This window comes from Prionailurus viverrinus, chromosome A3 (assembly GCF_022837055.1).
Source record: "Prionailurus viverrinus isolate Anna chromosome A3, UM_Priviv_1.0, whole genome shotgun sequence".
NCBI lineage: Eukaryota > Metazoa > Chordata > Mammalia > Carnivora > Felidae > Prionailurus > Prionailurus viverrinus.
In genome coordinates this window covers 69,961,014-69,987,492 of record NC_062563.1, presented here as the reverse complement: position 1 = coordinate 69,987,492, position 26,479 = coordinate 69,961,014, and the positions used below count along the sequence as shown (strand labels likewise).

The 26,479-nt window shown below is 37.3% G+C and overlaps 1 protein-coding gene across 19 annotated transcripts in view; it reads left to right on the top strand.

Moving 5' to 3' along the window:
• NRXN1 (neurexin 1) overlaps window positions 1-26,479 on the top strand; it is a 1,136,768-nt gene that overhangs the window by 472,558 nt on the left and 637,731 nt on the right. For all 19 annotated transcript variants that reach the window (XM_047854354.1, XM_047854351.1, XM_047854348.1 and 16 more), the window contains one exon: window positions 21,643-22,081. In XM_047854354.1, the coding sequence (XP_047710310.1) occupies window positions 21,643-22,081 (439 nt within the window). The remainder of the gene's footprint in view (window positions 1-21,642; window positions 22,082-26,479) is intronic.

The following is a 26,479-nucleotide window of genomic DNA, read 5'->3' as shown; positions in this document are numbered from 1 at the left end:
TCCTTGAAGACTGAACCTTTTGGTGCACAACCAAATTTCACTTCAGATTGTTTTTCTTAGGAAAAAAAACAAAAACAAGATCTCAAGCAGTTCTGAGGCACATCCTCTTACACTCATTTGACAGTTTAAATGACTTTATAAGATGTCCACCAGTTTATTCTATTTCTGTTGGTTAGGTGACATTTTGGACAGCTTCCTTTTACTGACATTTAACATGCATGGGGTTTCTAATCTCTTCCTTCATATTTGCTTATTGACACACTAGAAGAGAAGTAAAGGTGGACTATTCTTACAGGTCTTCTATCCACAGATTTAAGGCTTTCTAAAACCCAGTGCTTTGTAAAGGTGTTAGGAAAAGCTTTTGGAGACTGTTTTTGCCAATGCAACAATACAAATAACAAAAGGAATTCCAATAGGAATTGCTTCCTCGAAGATGCAGTGCCCTGAATATAATGCTTCTTACTGGGCCAATCATATTGTATTCTATGTAAGTCAGTGAGAAGCCATTTGCTGCCAGATTTACTAGAGCAGTGGGTGTTTGTTATCTTCTTACCTCCAGGATTCATTGGAAGAGTTTATTAGTGAAGTTCTTCAATGCATTGCCTAATGATCAGCCATCTTCTATGTGTGTAGTTAGAGTGATGCATTTGAGAAACATCACCCCGTTATTTCTTCTCCATAATTTCAGAAGTAGCTTTTGCATCAATGTGTACCCAGTCTTTTTCCTTTGTAGTTTACATCTTGTCCTAGCCGGGGGAGCAGTGTAGTAGAGCATACTTAAGAACAAGTAGTAAGGGTTGTGGAGCCACATTGTCTGGCTCCCTTCCAGTTATGAGCCCTTTTGCGGCTTGGTTGGGACAAGCCACTTTAGCTTTATAACCCTCAGTTTCTTTTATCTGTAAAATGGGGCTGATACTGTTATTTACCATATGGGGCTATCAGAAAAAAAAAATGAAGTAAGAATATTCCTGTATAGTTCTTTGTGCAATATTTGGTACAAAGAAAATAAATAATAAATAGTAGCTATTATTGTTATGCGGGTGAGAAACTCACATTGTCAAGGAAACCTAAATTCTTCACCCCTCTTTTTTGAAACTACTCAGTTTTACATCTTTGGGGGGCTCCATTTCTAATGAGCAGCTGTCTCATTACTAATCCTTACTCGGTTGTAATATGGACAAAAATATATTTAATCATGAGCCTCTAAGATGCCTTGAATTTTCTGTTACTATCTAATAACTAACTTTATACCTTCTAGGATGCTTATATTTTTCACAAACCAATTCAAAAATTACCACCACCACCAGCAGTGTGTGAAAAACTTCTCATCCAGGTCTTTGTTCTGAGATCCAGACAGAAATCCATATTTCGACTTTAGATTTGTAACATTGCTTTTCTTTCTTTTTCTGTCTTGTCACATTCTAATCAGCTACGTGTGTTCCTTACTCCCTCCATCAGGCTGGGAGTTCTTCAGGGTCAGAGACTGGATCTTTTTTTTTTTTTTTTTATTACATCTTCAATACCCAGCCCAGCGCTGACACAAAATCCACAAATTAAAATTGTCTCTCCAATCATCCTCATATCTGATGTAAATTTTAGATGTGAATATAAAAATACATAACAGTACATTTATATTCACCGTAAAAGTTCTTTGGTGTATTCTCCAATCCTATCACCATTAAGACAAGGCTAGAAATACTCATAATGCTGAGAAGGAAATAAGACTGTTGTTTTCCTATTGATTGGGTGAGAAAACTGAAAAGGTACTTACTCAAATGTACACAATTAATGGCAGTGTTGAAATGAGAACCAAATTTCTCAATACCTTGAAACTCGTTCCGGTACCTAACTAGGTTCTGTCTACTGAGGAAATGAATAATCCTAAAGATGAATGTTAGATAGGGAAAAAGAAAGTTAGTCTTTTTTCACAGACTTTTCCATTTCTCAGAGGTTGTCAAGGTCCATTAATTTCTTAGAACTAATTTGTTGGGATTTAGCATGATATAACGGAATGGACTTCTACTTGCTGTGTGACTTTGGGAAAATTACTTAAACTCTCTGAGCTTTGTTTACCATGTCTGTAAATGGGGATACAAAAACCTCCCATGGAGAACTGATACAATAGTGAAAATGACTGCAGTGCATACTGACTGGCACATACTATGCATTAATCAGTGGTAGCTATTATTGTTATCATTAACTATGAGATTAATAATATCACCCATATAAGAGATAGACTAAATAAGTCTATTTTAATGAAAGAGATATGTTTGTGAAAGCAGAAGAAGTCGGATCATACAAAAAATATCCTTAAAAAAATAAAATAGTTTAATTGTATTATTTTTGCCTAGAGTCCATTGGAAAGGATTTCTGGCCACAGAATTTACCATAACGTCATATTTGTCACCTGTCTGCAGTTGACCACATATTTTAAGCATCAGAAAGCTTTCACTATACACACAGACTTACTCCTGTAGTAAGATAGGAATAGGAAAGATATAAAAATTTATACAATTTAAAGAAGATATGCAGGAAAAAATTAATTTTTTTTTCTGGTACTAATCTTATTTTCAATTTCCCTTTTGTATCGATGGTTCTTTGAGGGAAAGTGATGCAGGAACTTTCCAATTTTAAGTCACTCATTTTCTTCTTGTTTTAAAATATTTCTTTCAAGTAAATGTTCAGTCAGTTAAGATTTCAAATTCTCTTTCAGAGTTTTTTCTCCCTTTGAAGGAGGAATTTATTCTCCAACCACCCCTAGCATCTGGGGGAGGGTTTCTGGTTTGAAGGCTTTCCTGGGGATTATCTCTGGCATCTGTGTGATGTCCCTCATCCAGTCTAGTCTCCAGCTATCCTTTGTGGATGAAGACATGAGTGGCCTTGACTCATCATTTGAGTACTCTGTTGGCACATGTTCTTCAGGATGGAGGATTTTGTGTTTATCTTTAGATCCAAGATTCCAGAAGTTCCCTTGTCTGGGTGCCAGGACTCTTCTGGACTTTTAATTCTCTTACTGTTTCTGAGTCCACCTGGGGATCCCAAGAACTTCTCTGCTGTCTTCTGGGGTCTTTGAGGCTTCCCTAGGATATCCTTCCTTGCTGTTACCGCCTCTCTTCCCAGGTCTTGGTGGGTAGAGCATCTTGCCAAAATCAGGGCTTCTCTGAGAGGCTTTCAGTTCCCTGGATGAGTGAGGCAGGAGTGCCAGGTTCAGGTCTCCTAAGGAGAGCCATTCCATTTTTCTCCTTTTCTCTTTATTTTTGCCTTTTTCTAAGCTCCTCCCTCCAAGCACCTGAATGGTTTTCTCTTTCCTGTGTGGCAGGAACTCCCCCAAGTTATTTGCTGCTTTGTGGTTTACTCCGTGGTTCACCCCCTACTCCACAGTGAGATATTAAAGTGCACAAATCCTTTTAGAAGTTTATTTTCCTCTCAAAAATTGTGACTTCTATAAACAAGCAAACAATATAAATGCTCATTTTATGACCTCACTACAGACTTAAAAACAACAACAACAAACTTATCAGACTCAAAACTGAGCAGGACTAAATACCCTGGAATGATTAGGGATTAAGATTACAAAGAATAAAATTATACAAGTTTAACCTCTAACAAATTTTATCTCCTTTGTATCTAAGAATGTAAAAAGGTACTTCTTTCTTGGCCCTCTCAAGACCCGGAAGACTTATTGTTTTCTCCAAATTCCTAACTTATTGATTGAGTTTCCTTCCCTGTGCAAACTTAATCTTCTCAATGGGTATTTATAATTTCCCTTTTCAAAGCAATCAGCTATTAGAGTTGTGCTTCTCTTCATTTTAAGTGTCGCTCTAGGAAACATTTCATATTGTGGTAATTTAAACTAGTATCTCCTTCAGAGGCTTCCCGGTGTCAACTAGGTTCTTTAATAAACAGATCCTTGGGTTTATAGCTACAGCTGTGATCAGCAAACCCTTATGTATTGCTCCAGTGTAGACATTCTTTTTTTTTTTTTTAATTTTTTTTTTCAACGTTTATTTATTTTTTGGGGGACAGAGAGAGACAGAGCATGAACGGGGGAGGGTCAGAGAGAGAGGGAGACACAGAATCGGAAACAGGCTCCAGGCTCTGAGCCATCAGCCCAGAGCCCGACGCGGGGCTCGAACTCACCGACCGCGAGATCGTGACCTGGCTGAAGTCGGACGCTTAACCGACTGCGCCACCCAGGCGCCCCTCCAGTGTAGACATTCTTATTTGGATTTAAATGTGGGCCTGCTTCTTAAAGAGAGAGCCTTTATTTACTGAGCGATTTCTTGTGACTTAGTCAAACACAGCTGCACACGGTCATGGATGAGTGACTTCCCAAAGCGCTTCTTTCTTCCCCACCTCCCTCACTTTTTGTTTGCATGCTGGTATGCATTAGTCAGATAAAAAGTAATACCACTAGTGCCCTCATTTAGAAAAATGCCAGGAAAAACACTTACCTCATTATTATCATTATCAATATTTTTTTTTGATCCATACTTATTCAACAAATCTGGACAGATTCATGTCTTCCCAGCATGAGCTACGGTGTCAGAATGCACACTCGTCTCTGATTCATTCAGAAAGGTGACCAAGCTATAGAAAATACATTTCAAAATAAAATCATATCCATGAACCTTAGCAGCACTTCAAGTCTTTATTTAGCAAGACTCAGCATTGTATGAACATTTCATGAAAGGTGTCATCTCATAAGTTTGTCATAAAGCAGGTGCACAAAATAGCAATATATAAAAACACTTTTGAGCCTCCTTTGCCTGGTCAGACATGCCCATTAGTCATTTTCCTTCCAGTTTGGATGGGTTTATTTCAATCTATCCATGTTTGTATCTGTTTCCTTTTGTGGTCTGTGGCTCACATGTGCAACACAGCTGCCAGGGTTTAGCGCTGTTTTTTGGAAGTTAACCAAGGAGCAAAAGCAAAGACTCACATGAGCAGCTCATGGTAAGAGTGCTTGAATAAGTTATATATGAATGAAAATATCCTGAATCCACTAAAAGTAAAGTTCTTCTTCAGTGATACTTTAATATGAGGAAGAAGCAACTGAAGATTATTGGATTTACCACATTTATGAGAAATTAATTGTAAATGGAATTACAAATCTCAGTTAATCACGTATAAAGAATAGCACTGACCTACTCATCACTACCACAGAAACACCCAACTCTTTGGGTGGAATAAAGGCATTTTACATTCTACTTCTCTTGGGCTTTTCTGCCTTTGATTCTTCCTTTCAGTACTCTGCTGCCACCCTATGTCCTAGTTCTTCATCCTTTCTGGGCTCACATTTTCCCAAAACCAAGCTTGCTTCTTCTTGCTCATCAAAGATACTCCTACGCTGCTACTGGCTTATTATAGGCCTAAAAAATCATCAGTAGTAAATATTCTATGGTAGGCCCATTGAAGATTTTGTTTTTTCTTTAATTTAGTAGAAACCAGATAATCAGAAATCCACATGTATGAACAGCATGAATTGGTGACAGTGGTTACTTGAAAGGATCCACGTATTAGTCGTGATGTAAAGGCTTTATTCTGGATTATTTATTGTTTTATTTATGATCCTTTACGATTTTCTAGTTACATCATGCAATTATACTACTGTTGAACATGGGGATGAAATTTATATCATTATTATATTGCATTTTGATATTTCTTTAATCTAAGAACACTATGCACCTGTAGAAGTTCATCAGCAGTGACAGAGACTAGAAGGCTGGATTCTGTCAGCCTTTCAGTACCTGTGAGCTACAGAATTAATTTTTACTTGTGCATCACAATTTTGTGAATGTTTCTTGAGTAGGCAGTCTAGTTTGTATATTTGACCTATAGATACATCGGTGATGACAGAGATCTATTGTAGTTCTCAAGTCAATATGATTTAAAAAAATTAATGTTTGGGTGCCCGGGTGGCTCAGTCGGTTGAGCGTCCGACTTCGGCTCAGGTCATGATCTCATGGTCCGTGAGTTCGAGCCCCGCGTCGGGCTCTGTGCTGACAGCCCAGAGCCTGGAGCCTGCTTCCGATTCTGTGTCTCCCTCTCTCTCTGACCCTCCCCCGTTCATGCTCTGTCTCTCTCTGTCTCAAAAATAAATAAACATTTAAAAAAAATAAAATAAAAAAATAAAATAAAATAAATAAAAAAAATAATGTTTATTTATTTTTGAGAGAGAGATTGGCAGAGCACGAGCATGGGAGAGTCAGAGAGTGAAGGAGACACAGAATTGGAAGCAGGCTCTGGGCTCTGAACTGTCAGCACAGAGCCCCACATGGGGCTCAAACTCACAAACCGTGAGATCATGGCCTGAGCCGAAGTCGGAGACTTAGCCAACTAACCCACCCAGGTGCCCCATCAAGTCAATATGATTGACTCTCATGGTGGTTTCAATGGAAAGTCACCAAATTTGATATAGGTATGAAATTTTTACTAGTTTCTGTAAAAGCTCTTTATGCCAAGATCTTTATCCATGGGCTAATTATTATTGTCAAAGTTAACTGTCTTTTAGGATTGTGTGGGGAAAAAAGGTTGAGGTAGAAATAAGCAAGATTATATGGTCTTTGAGGGGCTTGGTTCTATAATATTCTTAAGAGCAAAGACCTTGGATTCAGACTGCCTGGATTTGAAACTTGATTCAGCCACTTACTTCCAGAGTCACTGTGTTTCACAGACACTGTAGTCTACTGAATGTGCCACTGGGAATTCTGCAGCACTGGGCATGTTCTGCTACCTCCACAGGTTGTCCTGAGGATTAAGTGGGTAGAGTGCTTAAAACAGTGTCTAAATAAGTACTCTGTAACTGTTTGCTATCACTATCCTTTGAGTAAAAGTGGTTTTATTAATGACGTACACCTTAAAAATTGAGTATATTCTAATTATAATTTTAATTATCTCTAATGATGGCTTTCCCTCCCCACCCCCACCCCCACCCCAAATACTTCTAGTTACTGGCACTTGTTCCAATAAATTGATTTTCAACAAGTCAATTTGGGCTCTTTAATCCTAGAAAAATAATTTATTGCAGTGCAGTATAAGGCCATATAGGAGACTGAGACAAAAGTAACAATCAGTAATAGTGATTCTGTCTTTACTTAAAATTTTGATATTTCGTTCATCATAGGATTTTTTGCATTGATTTAAAAAACACACTGAGATATTATTTTTCTTGAGTACTGAGTTTTTAGCATTCTCCACTCCTTCCCTATATTTTGCATCTCAGGTGAGTACCTCAGTCACTTTACCCATGTTATCCTAGTCCTGGCCCTGCTATACTGGACTTCATCTGTTGTAATGAAAAAAAAAAAAAAAAATATATATATATATATATATATATATATATATATATATATATATCGAGTCTGTGTTGACTCAAGGAGACTACAGAAGCCAAATGTAAATCTAGACCCCCCGGAAACTGACCCTTAAAATGTCATTCCTATTAATGCTAATTCTCATTTTTTTTTATTTTCCACTTACATGGTAATTAGAGAACCTTAGTATAAGCAATCCTTAAAATTCAAAACAAGTTTTGTATTTACTTGATAATATGGCTGGGTAATTTGGTCTTAAGAATGAAATGAGCACAAAATAAATGTGAGACCATATCAGAGTATCATAGGAAATCCATGGGAACAACAGTTATCCTGAAATCAAGGGATAAAGAGAATAGGATGGAACCTAAGGGGATTTTTTTTTAACCAGTAGTGTTAAGAGAATCACAACTAGTCAAAGGAGCCATATCATGGAAGAATAGGAAGGGCTTAAATGTGTCCTTTCACTTATTGATGACGAGGTTGTAGAATTATTCCCAGGACCCATGCTGGCTAAGTAAACAGAAACTCAGTCAGTATCCAATGAGATGATGACGAGCATTAACCAAAAAACACATCTATGAGTTTGTAATCAGATAAATGTTGAGTTGGATTACTTTTCTGTCATCTATTAGCTATACAATTTAGACAAGATACTTAAATTTCTCTGAACCTTGGCATGGAGGTAAAAATTATGAGAAATAGGAGCATATATGTAATGTAGCTAAAAATGCATGGGGCACATAGAAGGTGCTTACTGGTTGGTTACTGGTGCTATTACAATTCATACTAATATATATCAGGCAACATACTTGCTAATCAAGGACGATTAGGAGCAAGTGGGTATAGATGGACAAACCCAGTGAACCGCCTGATAGGGTAGTGGTTTAGTCCTGAGCAGGATACTGACAGCCAAGCCATTAGGCCTAAAGAAGAGAACACTTGTGTCCATTTAGCCACCTGAGGGGTGGCCAACCTATCATCAGATTAGCATTTATGTGCTGTTGAGCCCAGTGTCTTAATATGCAAGAAAATGACCCAAACAGATAGGAACCTAGGGAGCCAGCCAGGCCTCTGATCACCCAAGATTCAGGCAGCCTCTAGTAAGCCAGTAGAGAGTGAGAACTAGGCTAATTCTGGAAATTGCTCTTCCAGAGAGGGAAAGGGGGTGGTACATGAGCTGGCAGAGCGTACAGAACTGCAGGAAGGAGCTGATGACAGTGATACCTGGAGGAGATGACTGCAGCAGGCCTTCCTTCCACACAAGACTGGATAGTCACCTGGCAACAGCAAGTAGACTCATGCTGCCCATCCTACATTACTGAAAGATACATCCTTATCTTTATTTTCTCAAACTTGTGTTTAATTTTTTTTAAAAAAATTAATGTTCATTTATTTTTGAGAGAGAGACAGAGCATGAGCAGGGGAGGAACAGAGAGAGAAGGAGACACAGAATCCAATACAGGCTCCAGGCTCCCAGCTGTCAGCACAGAACCCTTTGCGAGGGTCAAACCCATGAACCGCGAGATCATGACCTGAGCCAAAGTCGGACGCTTACCAACTGAGTCTCCCAGGAGCCCCAAACTTGTGTTTAATTTTTAAAAATCTCTGATCCTCTGAGTAGTACTTATTTTGTAGTGCTCCTGGGTAAAAAAAAAAAGATAATAATGATAATAATAATGATATAAAATAACCAAAAAAAATGTTTTAACAGATTTGGGACTTTTCGAAGCCTACATAACATTTCAGAGCATTTTTTTTCTTCCCAGTCCTCAAAGGAAGCACACCTGGTAACTGATGCTTATACAATATCTAAGTTCCTGGCCAATCCATTTAAAAAATATAGCCATCTGGATATTTGGTCTAGGATATTTAGTCACTGCTGCTGCAGCATTAAAAAAAAATTACTCTTTCTTACTTGAAATGAATAAACTGATCATATCTTTCCATAACATAAAAATAGATTTAGACTCATCTCTATAAGGAAGAAACACAAGAAATTACATAAGACTCCATGATCTTTTTCTTAGCAGCTAATTGAGTATCCCAAGCAATTAAGAAATTTAAGCATATTGTCATCCTCCAAAGCCCCTGAGTGGCTCAGTTGGTTGAGTGTTGAACTCTTGACTTCAGCTCAGGCCATGATGTCACCATTCATGAGTTTGAGCCCAGCATTGGGCTCTGCGCTGACAGCATAGAGCCTGCTTGGAATTTTCTCTCTCTCCCTCCCTCTCTGCCCCCTCCTCCAAATAAATAAACATTAAAAAAAATAAGGAAAGGGATTTCATTCCTATTTCTCAACTGAAATTGTCCAGCATTCTCTTCAGTTCCATTCGCAGGCCACCTGAGATACCTGGATCCAGCATTCGTTTAATCCTAGACACCACAGTCAGTTTTCCTTGCATCGTGTGTGAGTTTGGTCTTTGCATTTTTTATTTTAGTGAATTTTCCTTGGCAAAGACCCTGCTCCTGCCTGGGAGCTGATTGAACTTCCGTAGAGCCAATATGTTTCTCAGTTCTCCAATTTAAATTCTGCCAAGAATCTCCTAACGTGTGCCATGAGAAATTCAACCGCACATAAAACCCCATTCATTAAATAAACAGTTAACTAAGCAACCCTTGGCAAAAGGCACAACCCATCTGACATTTGAAGCACTAGGGACCTTCCAAAGGAAATAATTAAAGAATGCATTAAGAAGAAATACCCCAGTGCCGAGCAGCCATAATTGAAAAGTAACAGTTCACAACCTGGAGTTTCTATGCTTTTGGGGGGGTCTTTGAAATTAGAAATGAAGAAGAGTTGTGCGCTCCCAGTATTTCAACAAATCTAGGAAAGGATACATACTGACCCACTCTTAATGCAATCTAAATAAAACAGCTATTTGCATCAGGCCGTAGTTCTATCAACTCAGTGTGATTATAGAGGCCATCTCATTTTTCCTTTGCTGAATTGAAAATTACAAAGTATTCCTTAATGAATACTTTTTGTTTAGTAGACTAAATCTTTCAAAATGTAAAGTTCATGGAGATAAGACACCAAGTTATGAAATTTGGGAAGCAATCAGGTAAACATGAGGATTTGAGGGTGATTAATTACTTCAAAGTATGCTTTTAGATAAGCAGCCACTTATTTATTTAAATGACCAGCATTCCTGTCTTATACATTTAAGATCATAATAATAACAATAACAGCTACTCTTTACTCAGTGCCCAAGACCAAGCACCTAGTACTGTATTGCTTAAATAATACTATAACATAAATGTTAACCTCATTTGAAAAAGGGGAGAAACTACTTCAGAGAAACTAGAGAACTTCCCCAGGGCAGTGTAGTTAAGTATCAGAGCAGGAATTCAAACCTAAGGCTGTTTGAATCTGTATTCACATCTATATGTATGTATCATACAAAGCATTGCCTTCAGATAATATTAAAATTACAGGGCATATTTATACACAACTTCTTAGTAACAAGTCTAGTTTGAAAAATAGTTTTATTGTGAGCGTGAAAAACAGCAGCATTGGCTGTCTTAAATATCAGCTTCCCTTGTTTCCTTTGTGGGTGCTCAGGGAGTCGTGTGATTAAGAAGGAAAGGCCGGCCAGCCAGGGCAAGAGAGGGGACTGATAAACAATTTGATAATCAGATCTTGAAATCTCAAGTCAATAAGGTTTAATAGAGTTGTATGGCTTTTATTGCTGCAGGAAACTTAATTATCATAAAAACAGCCCTATGGAAAGAAAACAAACAAACAAGTTATACAGTTTATTTCCCAGTCTGGAGACAGGAATTCAGATTCTGTCTTGTCCACTACTTACTAGCCTGACACTAGCTGTGTGCCCTCAGGCAAGTGGCCTGGCCTGTTGAAAAGAGCCATAATAAAGTGGACCACACTTTGCTTTCTCCTGTGCTGAGAGTCATGTAGCCTGTCCTCCAAATCTCTCCAATGGACTGGCCACCCACTCCTGGAATTTTACTGCAAGAAACTCCATCAGGCCTTGTGATTATTGAATTGGAATTAGTGTGTTTATAGTTGCATTTTTCCCTGATTTTATTTTTCTCTACAATTGTATATCTATCTTCCAACTAATAAATAATATGCTTTTCTTGGGCCAGATTCTCTGATGTGTTAAAATCGAAATTATTATAATCACTTATGGATGATAACTTTACAAATAATTATAATAATAGGAATGTAATTCCAAGCAAGATGTAATTTCCTTTTGCTATTCAGAAGTCTCTTTAAGTGAGTTTGGATGAATAATTTGCCACCAGCTTTAGCGGTCTATATTTTGGAAAGCTAAATCAGAGCAACTACAATAGTTCTGCTCTATATATTTATCTTATCTATACAGGAAACAAAACTATATGATATGATATATAAACATCATTAGAATAATTAATGTAAATGGCTTAGTAGGACAGACCTAACATATATTAGAACACACTATAAAGACATGATAATTAAATGAAGTGGAGTTTGATAAGAAAGGAAGGAAGGAAGAAAGAAAGAGAAAGAAAAGAAAGAAAGAAAGAAAGAAAGAAAGAAAAAGAAAGAAAGAAAGAAAGAAAGAAAGAGAAAGGAAACTAATGAACAATAGAATGCTCAGGAACAGAACCTTGTACAGTATATCTAAGAATTTAAAAATGTGATAGGTCTTACAAATCAATAAAAAAAAGAGAAATTATTCAAGAAATGTGCTGGCTTAAATAAGTTAACTATCTGGGCAGGGGGACTCAATTTGGATCTTCATCTCAAAAAAGAAGAAAAATACTTTCAAAAAGATTAAAAAGTTATACACCCTCACAAGCACATATAAAATTAAGTAACAAATATTGTATGTAATAATATGTTTATCAAATCTCTCTTGGGGGAGGACTTCCTAAGCCAAAAAGTAATGAACACAATCAAAAAGTAATAGTAGAATCTGGGGCACCTGGGTGGCTCAGTCAGTTGAACATACAGACTCTTGATTTTGGCTCTGGTCATCCTGATCTGAGTCACGGGATCAAGCCCCACTTTGGGTTCCATGCTGAGCATGAAGCCTGCTTGGGATTCTGTCTGTCTCTCTCTTCCTCTCTGCCCATCTCGTCCCTCCCCACTCTCTCTGTCTCTAAATTAAAAAAAAAAAAAAAAAAGCAACAGTAGAATCGAATGTTAGAACTTTGGCATATCTAAAATAGCATACAGCATGTTATGGTAAATCAAAGTAAAAAGGACCAACTGTATCGTATATGGTATTTTAAATATATACATATATCCATCCTTACCATGAACATACATGTACTGGATGGTATATTATATACTAATAGCTACCCCTTTAGAAAAATATGAAATTAGATAATGAGAAAGCTTTGCTGAGCTCATGCAAAAGAACATGAATGCTCATGCTAGGGATGCAAAAGAACATGAATTGGTTAATCCGGACATAACATTTGATGCCAATGCCACTATTTTTGTTATTATCAGTTCAAAGATAATCATCCTTGGTCCATGGGAATATAGGTTCCCTTAAAAAAAAACAATAAAGTGGCCTCTTTTCCTTCATTGAGGCTAGCAGAGGCTTTAAAAAGTTTTGGGATAAAGTGGGCATGCATTGTCCTTATCAGCAGTGCCTGCCAGTTTGGAATAGAAGCTTTAAACCCTCATTTATGATGTTACATTCTGCAAGATTATGAAAGGCTGATGCTGAAAATATCTTCGTCACTTGGTTGCAAAATAGCAGTAAACATTGCAAGTTTATTGTTTCTAGTTAACTTTTCCAGTGTCTTTTAAAATGCCATTAGTAGGGGAAATAACTGTAAGAATTTTTCCCCTCAGGACTTTTATTTTTATATTTGAGTGTCAGCTTATTGCGAAACTATCACGGTTTTAAAGATAGAATTGCCTTTAAATCCGTTACAGTTCCCTTTCTGCCATGTTGCGGAAAAGACGGCAGCTCTTCATTTGTAATTGCTCAAGGGCCTCTCATATCCAATGCCTCTGGTAGAGACGGCCCATCGTTCCATTTGTTTGTTTTTTAACACAGTCAAAAAGGAACAAAACACTGAATTCCTCGATACTTGTTCATGATCAGAGCTTGCTGCCAACTGAGACACGGTCCCTTAGCTTATCTGAAGAACCTCAGTTTCCTCATCTGAAAATAGGAGGATCGATCTAGTTTTCAGCTTTTACTTTTTAACTTGGCATCTCAGCTCTCATGTAATTGAAATAGTGGTTCATTTTTCCAATTTTTTTCCCCCAAAGGCATTGCTGAATTACTAAATCTTTAATGGGAGAAAAAGAGACATTCCTATTTAGTAGAACTCAAGTTCTTTTGCCACACACCCACATGCCACTGAAAGCTTCATTAAATAGAGCTGTTAACCCCGGGACAACACAGTCTTTTGCTCCCATGGCTAACTTGTACAGATGGTGCCCAAGGTTGTCTAAATAACTTTAGGCAGTTCACCAAGGATAGAATAAAGGAAGGGGAAAGCAAGAGGGTATTTTCTTTTGCTTTTCAAAGCTTCTTTTCATGAATTAGATGTAGTTGATCATGTTTAATTGAAACTAAGCAAAAAGATTTCTTTCTCTACATTGCTTAAATAAAATATTTTTATTTTTAGTCCTTTCCAACTTTCAACCAATTTTTGGTTTGAAATTAATGAGTCACATGCCTTTATTGAGAAATGATGTTATCGTCATCTGTTTTTACATTCCCCAATTAGTTTATTTATTTAGGTAGGGGGAGAATTTCAATTTAGTTGAAAATTTTATCTGCACATAATCTCTGAATAGGATTAGATTATGGGGGGAAAACACCAACTCTGCCCTCCCCACCCCCAAATGAGAACTTTCTTATCTTTCAAAATTTTTTATGTAACTCTTTTAAATCAAATTTCCTGAACGCTAAGTATTGTTTAAAACTTTTTTTTATTGTTTATGTATTTTTGAGAGAGAGAGAGAACAGAATGCTTGCAGGGAAAGGGCAGAGAGAGAGGGAGACACAGAATCTGAAGCAGGCTCCAGGCTCTGAGCTGTCAGCACAGAGCCTGATGCGGGGCTTGAACTCATGAGCTGTGAGATCATGACTTGAACTGAAGACAGACACTTAACCGACTGCACATATTCACATTATAAATGGACACTTCTGTGGTGGGACATTCTCAGAAAAGCTAAAATCCTATTAGTCCCTTAGTCAGTTAAGTTCAACAAACTGTTTTTTTTTTTTTTCTTCATCTTTTTTTCCAAGCACGTTCTGTGCTAGGCTCTCAGTGTAAGAAAGTGAACAGCATAGGAAACTTGATCTTGGGTAAAAGGACAATAATGAGTGCAGTGATTTTTTCTAAAAGAAGTGACCACTTTGCCTCCACTCCACTCTTACCATTGTGTCTTCATGGTGGCAGGAACATTGGAGAAAATCTGTTTAATTTTCTACTTTCTTTAATAATAAAAGAAATCTTTTTTTTTTTCTTTTGGCTGCAGCCTTTCCTTTGGAGTAAGCCAAGCTTATAAATGCTGGTATTTGCTTTTAGGCCAAGACATTTTTTTATTCCAAATGAGTAAGACCATCTGTGTGTTTTAGCCAAGAACTCTCTAATTTTTGGAATTATTATATGCTATTAGTGTATGTATATTAACATTTTGGTGTGTATATGATATATGTATGTGTTATCTACTTATCTATCTAGAGATATACTATATATTCTAATATATATGTATATTTTTCTGGACATTAATATTAGTCTGACATATTACATATAAGCGCGTTTATATTAGGTAATGTATAAGCTGTGTGTGTGTGTTCACATATAGTTCACACATTACTGATAAATATACCAATATCAAACATTTGTGAGAAAATAAACTGGTTTATTCTCATACTTTAATTCTAATATTTTATTATATATATCCTAGTATTATATATATCCAAAAAGGCATACCTGTTGAAAAACTACACTATAGTTCTAGAAACAGAAGTAAGCCCCATTACTTAAACTGGATTTGAAGAGACATTTTATTTTTTATTTTTTTTAACGTTTATTTATTTTTGAGACAGAGAGAGACAGAGCATGAACAGGGGAGGAGCAGAGAGAGAGTGAGACACAGAATCTGAAACAGGCTCCAGGCTCTGAGCTGTCAGCACAGAGCCCGACATGGGGCTCGAAGTCACGGACCGTGAGATCATGACCTGAGCCAAAGTCGGACGATTAACCGACCAAGCCACCCAGGCGCCCCTGAAGAGACATTTTAGTCAATAGCCACACAAAAACACACTCTTGCTCAGTTGTGATCTTTGATTCATTTGGAGATATTTTAGGGGCACCTGGGTGTCTCAGTCGGTTAAGTGTACGATTTTGGCTCAGGTCATGATCTCATGGTTGACGAGTTTGAGCCCTGCGTCGGGCTCTGTGCTGACAGCTCAGAGCCTGGAGCCTGCTTCAGATTCTGTGTCTCCCTCTCTCTCTGACCCTCCCTGGCTCATGCTCTGTCTCTCTCTGTTTCAAAAATAAATAAAAAGGTTAACAAAATTTTTAAAGATATTTTAATGAGGACAAATGGAAGGAAAGATACTGTCATGTAACTCATAGCAAGATCATCCTTTTGCATGGTGGCAAATAGCTGTTTGATTGTGAATCTCCTGCTTAGCAACTGCTATCAAAACCATAAGTGGAATTACAAGTGAAAACTGTAAATGAAATTTCCTGCGAGACAAACACAGAGTTTGAAGTTAACATCGTTAGCTTTTCACAGTATTTGGCATGAGCATGATAAAAGACATTCAGTGAGTTCTGTGCCTCCATATATTTATTGATAAAATAGGATAATGTTTTCTATTTCTTAGGATGCTTGTGAGGAGTAAACACATTATACGTATAAATTTCTTATGACAGGGTCTGACAGAAGATAAGTACTCAATAAATCTTAACTGATTCTTGTTGTGGTGACGGTGGTGTTTTTTGTTGATATCAGATGCCACAGAAGTTCTCTCAGGAGTGAAAATAAAAGCCCCAGGCTCCCTAGCTTCCTATGTATTTTTCTAGCTAAGAAACCTTATCTATAGACCAAGCCTTCAAACTGCAATATAAGTATCAGGATACAAAAAGAAGCCCCAGTCTGCTTTGATCTCTTTGATCCTTCTGGTTGCAGTCCTGTTAATTACTTGAAAACAGCAGTCAGCTACTATGTGCCCTGTTAGCTGTTACCTTTGTTACAGCTCCGTTCATTCGCTCTCAGAATAATAATATTGGTATTTATGATAATAACAACATGAACAAGAGCAGCCAGCTGATAGTCACTTGGGCACTTACTCTGTGCCAGGCCCTGTTTTTAGCACTTCCATTGAAATATAATTTATTTTTTACAATGACCCTAATGTGGTAGATATGATTATTCCATTTTACAGATTAAACTGAGTCTCTGTGGGATTGAAGGACTTGTGCAAGGTCACAGGATTGCAAGTGGGTGAGCTGCAGTTCTCTTGGAAATCATGAGAACCAAATTCTTGGCCCTTCTTTGTTACTATTCTCAAGAATGGAAGAGAATCCAAGCTCAGATTAGAATAAGCCATTCAGGTTCTCAGGGAGGTCACAACTGAGTCTACATCCCTGCATCACTCCTTGATTTTAAGCTCAGTACCCATTTCATCACCCTGTATGTATACTCTCATAGTTAAGACACGAACTGCCTTGATCAGTGCATGTTAATTAATTCAAGAGCCTCATGAAAATTTCTAAGCTGAAACGTTTATTTGTAACAACAAAAAGTCATTGTGTGAGTAGCAAATGTTTTCCTACTGATCTGCTTATTTCACACACTGCCACTTCCTGTGGAAGGGCCTTATCTATCAGCCACCAGTTCTCCAGGACCATCTGTACAAACCTTAGATACATATGATGCTTGATGTGTGTCTGTGTACCTAAAGATGTAGGTGTATATTCCCTTTACCTTACGGATTAGTGTCTCAGTATATCCCCGAATAGAGAGCAATAGCCTGACATCAAAACCACAACTGGAAAAAGGCTAGAAAAAGAGAAGGAACAATAGAACATCTTTTACCTTTGTCCCAAATCACATAGATTGACAGGGGGTGGTGGGGGTGGGGGGGTGGAGGCTCAAGGATTTATAGACATGACATGTTTTTTTTTTCTTTTCAGATATATATGTTTTATATATAAAATTAAGAAACTGAGAGATAGAGAGGATAGGCAACTGAACTTAGATACCAGCTTTGTGATTAAGCCAAGTCTATACCTAGACTCTCAAACTTACTAATATTTTTTTTTATTTTTTAGCCTATTTATTTCCCTTTTTAAAAAAGATTGATATCAAGATCAAATAAAATACTCAGTGACAGCTTACCTCAAAATCCAAAACTAGTGGGGTGCCTGGGTGGCGCAGTCGGTTAAGCGTCCGACTTCAGCCAGGTCATGATCTCGCGGTCCGTGAGTTCGAGCCCCGCGTCAGGCTCTGGGCTGATGGCTCGGAGCCTGGAGCCTGTTTCTGATTCTGTGTCTCCCTCTCTCTCTGCCCCTCCCCCGTCCATGCTCTGCCTCTCTCTGTCCCAAAAATAAATAAACGTTGAAAAAAAATTAAAAAAAAATCCAAAAATAGTGATATAAAAATACAAACATATTGCTCCTATTTTTGCATATTTAAGTGTGAGGGACATTTTTAAAATTTTAACAAATGTTGAAAGGAAAAGGTCATCATATCAAAATGTGGAAATTATATGGCAGCTAAATAAATAAATAAATAACAAAAAACCTAGTGTTTCTTATGTTTTTATCCCTGTGGGATTTATGATATGAGCCCATGAAGCAGAGAAATGAAATGCAACATTTTGAATTACTTTTCAAAAAGAAAAAAAAAAAGAAAAATCAATATCCCCAAAGAAATCTTGATTTTATGAACTGATCCAAATGAATGTGCAATAATATCATCTAATTGTCAGGACGTTAGAGTATATAGATATTTCTTGAAAGTTGTAACTATTAAATAAATTACAACTTTTGACATAAATTAAAAAGATATATGAATAATTATAAATTATTGAGAGCCATATCTCAGAAAGAAGCAAAAAATAGCTTACACATGAATTTTTGGAAAATTTGGAGTGCTTGCAGTCTACTTATTATTATAATTGAACTACATTCAGGTCATTTTAAGAGTAAGCCTAACTTTCAAAAAGTAGGGTGATTATGGAATCTGGGTCAGATGAAGGAGCAGTGTAGTTTTGAGAGCTATCAGCCTGCCTATCCAAAATTGCTTTTCTGTCTTCTGGAGTTGCCTTTCAAAGAATACAAAACAGGAAGGGGAAAAAAAAAAAAAGAAAACATCATTTTGCTTCTCCTCAAGATACTTCTTCCAGGAAAATGATTCTACCTCTGGAGAATTTTAACTCGGGTGTTTTTCATTCAAAAAGTAATTTAAACCCTACAATATGAGTTTGAAGGTGAAGTTTTCCAATACATAAACCAGCTTACCATTTATAAGTGAACATGCACAGAAGTTTCCACATTTTCTGGAGAAATAAGCTCAAAATAGCAGCGAGTGTGTGAGACTGGTCTGCAATACCATATTCTGCTTTACTTAACTGCATTTGTAAGTATTGTTAATGATAGTCTATAATCTGGGACTAAGTTTAAAAAGTGAAGGAAGAATTTTATTCAATTCTTAGAAACTGTTGAGTGTCTACTTTGTGCCAGGTACTAATCTTGGTGCTTGGCTATGGTGAGCAAGGACCCTGTCTGCACAAAGCATAGATTGTGGTGGAGATCCATCATCTTTTTGGTGGGGTAGGGAGGAGTTGGAGGAGCTGTGTGTGTGTGCATGGCTAACCCTAAGTTATATGATCATGGGAATCCCTGCCTTTCTTCTCCATCTTCTCGAACCTCCCTTTCCCCGGGGTATCCAATTCACTCATGAGATTGTAAATCACTTGCTGAAATCTGTAGCTAGAATTGCCCCAACCCCACATCCTTCAGTTTTTGGTAGCTGATTTTGGATTCATGAGGCAGTATATGCATTCATATACCTACTTACTCACGTCAGAAACACCCAACTCTGTGGCAGTGGTTCTATTTCACGGGCAATGTGTTAGCATAGGTCAACCTTATCATCTGCATCAATTGGGTCAGAAAATATTATACTCGTTCCTGATCACTACCTTTGTTGAGGGAATCTCCAGATAATAAAATATAAATCACCAGGAAACGTGAAAAAAATACAGGCTTGGATAGCTTGAAAGTCATGGTGAGAGGTTATAAAACTTGGGACTGTCATCCATGGAAACCATTTTCTCCACTTCTAAAGATCCCCAAAGAAAGACAATCTTGAATCAACTTTCCCAAGGCTTAATAGCTCTTTCTCTCTTCAAGAAAGTATACTGAAGAATTAATCTAATTCCTTTTTGTTATTGCTTAAGTCCATTTTCTCTTCTTTTGTTGTCAATCTACACTTATTGAACAGTTATACATATTTTCTCAAAGAATAATTTGGTATGTTATTCTTTATAATAATCCTCCTTCAAGATAAAGGTACACCGAAATGGGACTAGCATTGGAAAGATGCGGCTTATTTGGTAGGCACCAATCAGGTATAAAATACCAATTATATGTTTGTGCCAAATTTCTTTTTCATTCTAAGTTTATTTGAGAGGGTCGGGGGAGAGGCAGAGAGAGAGAGTCCCAAGCAGGGTCCACCTGTCAGAGCCCAATGTGGGGCTCGAACTCACAAACCAGAGCAGAAATCAAGAGTAAGATGCTTAACCCACTGAGCCACCCAAGCGTCCCAAGTATGTGCTTAATTTCTAAACATTTCCTTATAATAGATTAATTAACCACCATTATTTCTGTGTCCACAAGATGATGGTATTTATTATCATGCAGTTTGATGTAGTTGATATTTATTGAAATCTTAGAATGTGCCTGGCATTGGATGATTGCCTTTATGTAGATTCTCTCACTTGCATACATTTTCTTCTTTAACCATTACAATCATCCTGTAAGATGCTATCTCCCTAAAAGGGAGAAAAGTAAGGCTTGGGGAGATCATGCAGTTAGGTAATGCTGGAGCTAGCATTTGAACTCAGAGAGTCTGATACCAAGGCCTACACTCTTACTCTGAAAAATAAAGTATCCATTAACACACTATATCAGGAAATTCATTAGCAACACTAACCATTGGCTCACTTTAGTTTTGCCACAGGTTTGCTATATTGACCTGTTAACTTTACAGCACTAATCAGACACAGGCTGTCTTACTTTTTCTATTATATAAATATAAATGAATTTAGAACTTGTCAGTATTGGCTGCTATGAATTCTTGAATGGCTTCTTAAAATAATTTAGATAGTTAACTGGACATAGATGGCTAATTTACTTTTAAGTCAGTGTGATGTGTATTTTGGAAATGTAATTATGCTTAGTATGCAATTGATAGAGAAAGGGTATGGATCTCTCTTTATCTTAATGTCAGAATGGCTTCGAGTTTGTTAAGGTGATGTGATAGCAGATGCCTGATACGCTGAATCCTACCAGTGGATTTGTCCAGTGTACCATTTGGAGTCCAAAAAGCCATGAGAACTATCAGCAAGCAGTCAGAAAGAACCACCCAGCCCACTGAGATGAAGTGCCTTGGGAAATGAGAGTTAGGACAAACTTTGCTCTACATTTGTAAACTTTAAAGTGAAACGGAACACACGTAATACAGGTTGAATGGATTTAGAGCAAACATAACATTTCCAGAGTTACCTAACATTATTCAAACAGTTGTTAATATAGGCCACAGGGAAAAAGAGAGCTTCTGCATTTTAGTTGTATTTAATGATTTTTCTGAGAAAATTCAGTATGTTTTCTGCCTCAATTTATTGTGATTATCTTACAAAGTTTATACGCATTGTGACTATGTAGACCATAGAAGAATTCCTGTATTTTAGGGGACTGTTACACAAAGTAATTTCAAATACTTTAGTGGTGGGAAAACTGAAAAACCTTTCTATTTAATAAATGAATTATCATAAGAAAAGCCATTGTCTTGTAAGTTTGACTCTATACATGCTTGAAATAATGAAAGCTGTATACAGATCCATTCAAATTATTTGAATTAACTGCAGCCAGTTTGTATGTGTATGTACACACATTATTTGAAAGAAATTAGATTGGAATGGTTACTGTTTAATGAGTTGATACTTGTTTTTTATTTGGCTGAGAAAGCTATCTCATATACCAAAATGCACTAAACATTATGTTACATGTGTTACAAACGTGTTGAAAGTCACTTAACTGAAGACAAGTTCTGCATATGAAAAGATGGGCCTGGTTTCTCACTGCTATCCTCTGCCCACAGGTTGTATATAAAAATAATGATGTAAGACTGGAATTATCTCGTCTTGCCAAACAAGGAGACCCTAAGATGAAGATCCATGGAGTGGTAGCATTTAAATGTGAGAATGTTGCAACTTTGGACCCAATCACCTTTGAAACCCCAGAGTCTTTCATCTCTTTGCCTAAATGGAACGCAAAGAAAACAGGCTCCATATCATTTGATTTCCGTACAACAGAGCCAAATGGCCTCATCTTATTTAGCCATGGCAAGCCAAGACACCAAAAAGATGCCAAGCACCCTCAGATGATAAAGGTTGACTTCTTTGCTATTGAGATGCTGGATGGCCATCTCTACCTCCTCCTGGACATGGGGTCAGGTACAATAAAAATCAAAGCCCTACAGAAGAAGGTGAATGATGGAGAATGGTATCATGTGGACTTCCAGAGAGATGGACGGTCAGGTAATTTATCATTTCTTCTAACCTGTTTATCTGCTGGAACATGCTATTTACCCCTTGCCACTCCAAAGGAATTAAAACCAAGATATATTAAGATTTCCTGCATTTCTGTCTTTAGGGTAAAGGAAATTTTCTGTTTTTATTTCTGTTTCATATCATATAAGAACCAGAAGGAGCTAATTAATCATTACAGTTGGGCATCAAACCCCAAATGCTCAAATGGCTTCTGGAATCACTTCTCAAATGAACATTTATTGGATAATCAAGTGCCAAATCTTGCAAGACATTTTATCTTGAATTTGAAAATGACAAAATTCAGGGTTCCTGTATTATCAATTATTGCTTATATCATTGGATGTTTGGAGGTGCCTGAAGTGGCAAATACAAAATATGAAAAAAAAGAAAATTCAGCAATCCACGTATAAATTCCTTAGTGTAATTTTTAGCCCTTATTTTAACTTTTGTCTAAGTTGGGTCTGTGGTATCAAAAACACTTTAATCAACGCAGTAGGATTTCAAGAACACTGGCAAAACTCTGTTGACTTCCAAATAGCTTCCCTTTCTAATGTTTGAATTGAACCAATAGGGATTCTTTCCTCTGGCTTCCTTCTCTGAACTTTTTTCCTGGAAGTGTGTGTGTGTTCGTGTGTGTGTGTGTATGCACGTGCCTGTTGGGGGGAGGGAGGTGTGCATGCACACACACACACACACACACACACACACACACACACGTGGTTGGGGAAAGGAGGGAGTGTTGTAGGGAAGGCCTGAAGAAATAACATTTACTTACTCTGAAATTGGAGAGTGGATTATGAGGTTTAAGGAATTGACTACCATTAGGTTTGTGAGGGCAAGGATCACCCAGGCAGAGGAAATAGCATTGGTGGAAATCCAGAAAGAGACAGGGAGAGGGGGAGAGAGAGGGAGAAGGGAAGAGGCAACTTATTTTAGGTGCACAACTATATTATTTCTTTTACTTTCTTCACCCTATGCTCCCATGCTCTGATTGTTCTTATCACTTACAAATCAAATAAGCTTCTTATAATAGAAGAAACTCTCGGGGCACCTGGGTGGCTCAGTCGGTTAACCATCTGACTTGGACTCAGGTCATGATCTCACGGTTGGTGGGTTCAAGCCCCATGGCCGGTTCTGTGCTGACAGCTCAGAGCCTGGAGCCTGCTTCAGATTCTGTGACTCCCCCTCTCTCTGCCCCTCCACTGCTCATGCTCTGTGTTTCTCTGTCTCTCAAAAAATAAATAAATGTTAAAAAAAAGTTTAAAAAGAGGAAGAAGACAATGCTCCTCTCTTCACTTCCCACACTTCCTTATTTGCTTATATACCATACCATCTACTCTGGATTTTCCACTGAATATAAGCTTGACGAAGGCATTTCTTGTGAGTCTGAATTTCTTCCTTTATAAAACATATTCGGAAGGGCCCAGTATTGACTGACTCCTAAACTCAATGAAGCAGGATTAACAGTGATAGGACCTAGGATTCTATACTTTTGCAAAGCTTTCCAAGGAACTTAATGATCAGCTGAGTATGGGAACCACAGTCCAGAGGACACTTAGTGCTTCTTTCAGATTCGTAATCTGTGATCATCATCCTATTTTAGGAGGGCTGTGCTGCAGCCCTGTGGTGAGTGCTCCTTTCACAGACTCCCTTGTCGCTTGCTTACTCCCAGTCTCCCTGCAGCAGAACTGTGTCCTGTTTCACTCTTAGTCATGCCTCGTTTTCCTGTGTATCTATCAAGAAGAATGTGACAGACTTCCTAGAATATATATATGTTATATATTATATTATATTATATATATTACATATATAACCCAATAAAATAAAGAAAGGGAATGAATGAGAATTCAGAAGGAGGTGTTGGTGAGGGTGGAAAATTGAAAGAAGGTCAGAACCCATTGCTCTGATCCTCAAATTATCTCAGAGACTATTTCTGATTCATCCCTCTCAGGAAATTTGGTCTCCCTCCACATGGAAGATTAGTTACCATCCTGTGCTATCTGTGCTTATTTTATCATTTCTCTACAGTGTCTTAAATGACTGTGAGGAGACAACTCTTTTTTCTTTTTCCTACTGTACTATGCTGATTCCATTAGAAAGTAGATTGCTTTTTTTTTTTTGTCTGTTTGTTTTTTTCTGATTTAAGCTGAGTGGACACTGATGGGAATACAGAAATACAGCAATAGAGTACCTCCTTTTCACGTCCTCCAGCCTGTCTTATTTCTACCAAAGTTAGCAGTTGACTGGCTACTTGGAACTTTCAAACCGAAGTCTTAAAAAGAGGATTGGAGCATTGACTAATCTTGTGCTTTGAAATACTAACTTGTGGATAATATAGTTTGACTTAAAATATACCTATAATAACATTTTTAAATTACTCTCAAATATTTACATATATAAAGGACTATGTATACACACACACATATGCATATATAAGAAAGATTAAAGGAAAATAAATCCAGTCATTATTCATTTGATAATCATAATTTATGCTAGTCTTAGGTGATGCTGTAGTCTAGTTTCCCAAGTTCCTTGGATGACCTATTACAATAAGGATCAGTTAAAAACCTTAATCCTGAAGCCAAATAAAATTTACCTTTTTCTTTCCTGTTTAAGTTCTTTAACTCTTCCAAATTGCCTATGGTTTATTAACTGCCCTGTTTGTCCCCTCATTGCGAAAGGTCAAACGCAGAGAATATTTGTGTTAATTTAGAAAGTTCAATACTGTATGGGAGGAAGAGACATGCCTGAAGAGGTGTAATTTGCATTAGGAAAGAAAATAAAACACCGGATTCTTGTTGAAATCCAAAGGAAAGATAAAGTTAGTATGCTTGGTGATGTTTGGATGGTAAAGTACTTTTATGTGATTACTATTTCAGATTAGTGAATTGAGACAAACGCTACAAAAACCAAAGCTTGTTCGCTAAACCAAGTTCTGCCCTTTACTGAAGTGGAAAAAAAGAGAGTCCATTTTATGTTGGCCTAGCTCAAGGGAGTTTAATGCAATGTTAATAACTGCAGCTGTTAATATTTTATATACAGTATTTTAATTAAGTTCTATATTTGCACACTGCATTGGTTTGGTATAAAGCAGCCTTTTAAAAATTGAGTGAATAGCTCTATGAGCTTTTATTTTACTTAAAGGATATTTCTGAATCAGGTTGGTGAAATACTAAGATTTATAGTTCAGTTGAAACTAATAAACTTACAATTTCAAGAAATAATTCATTTTATTCATTTTTCACACCAGTTGTATTCAGCGGCTATACGAAAATTAATTCTTAGTATAATGCAGGTAAACAAGGCTTCTACAACAAGAGGTCAGTGTGGTCCGCTTTCTGACTCATGGATGATGAAGTTTGCTTGGGATACTCTTTAACTGAATATATAAAAATATTTAATGAGCCATTTTCTCTGTTATTAAAGTAGAGGGAGCTTAGGGCTGAGAATTATTCTTTCTACCATTGATCATAATGTTAGTAGGAATAAAGCCATGGCTATTAATTGGATGCCAGTAACTCTTGGTTACCTTCGTCAGAGGAAGGGTTAAAACAGACTGAATTTTTAATATTCCCCGAACACTTTATAAAGTAAACTTATGTATGAATGAGAATGTCTTATTCCTGGTCCTGGTACTTTCTTTTGCAATAGTAATTGTTTACTAAATATTTGGTATAAGAAAAAATAATAAAAATGTGTGAGTGGCTCAGTGCCAAACCACCCCTCATATTCTAAAACAAGTAGTATCATCTTTATACTTGAAAAGTAATAGCTCTCTTTTAGTTGTAATGCAAGTTTGTAAGGAATTCACATTACTTCCTGAAAGCAGTTTACACAATATAAGATAACAGGTGCTGCCCTTTTTTATGAATACAATGCCATACTCCAAGCCCACTTGTCAAAAAAAAAAATGCAGTGAGGAAGTGACACAATTGTTAGAGAGCTGTGGCAAGCCTGGTACAAAAATGACAAGCTCTTAAGAGAACAGAGCTGCTATCCTCACTTATTCATGAGAACCCTGTATCATTTAGCAAACATGTAGGTAGAAGGAAAATTAATCATAGGGAAGCCGTTCACTCCTTTCTACAGACTGGGATGTGCAGCCACAGTAAGCATGCAGTGACAAGGAAGATAGTCGCCAGCACTGCCCATGTTTCTGACAATTTGCCCGTCAGTCCTTCGCTTACTAAAAGGTTGGTATAAGAGCCCCTTGTTCGATGAGAAATATTGCCTACAGATGAAGACCTTTCTGGAACTTGATTTTCAGCACCATTAATTGTGTTAGGCTATATGACCCCTCTTCCATTCTGTGACATGGGAAAGAAAGAGACACTTTAATCCCCCCACTTTGCCTGCTACTTTTGGCCACAGCCTGACACACCGTAA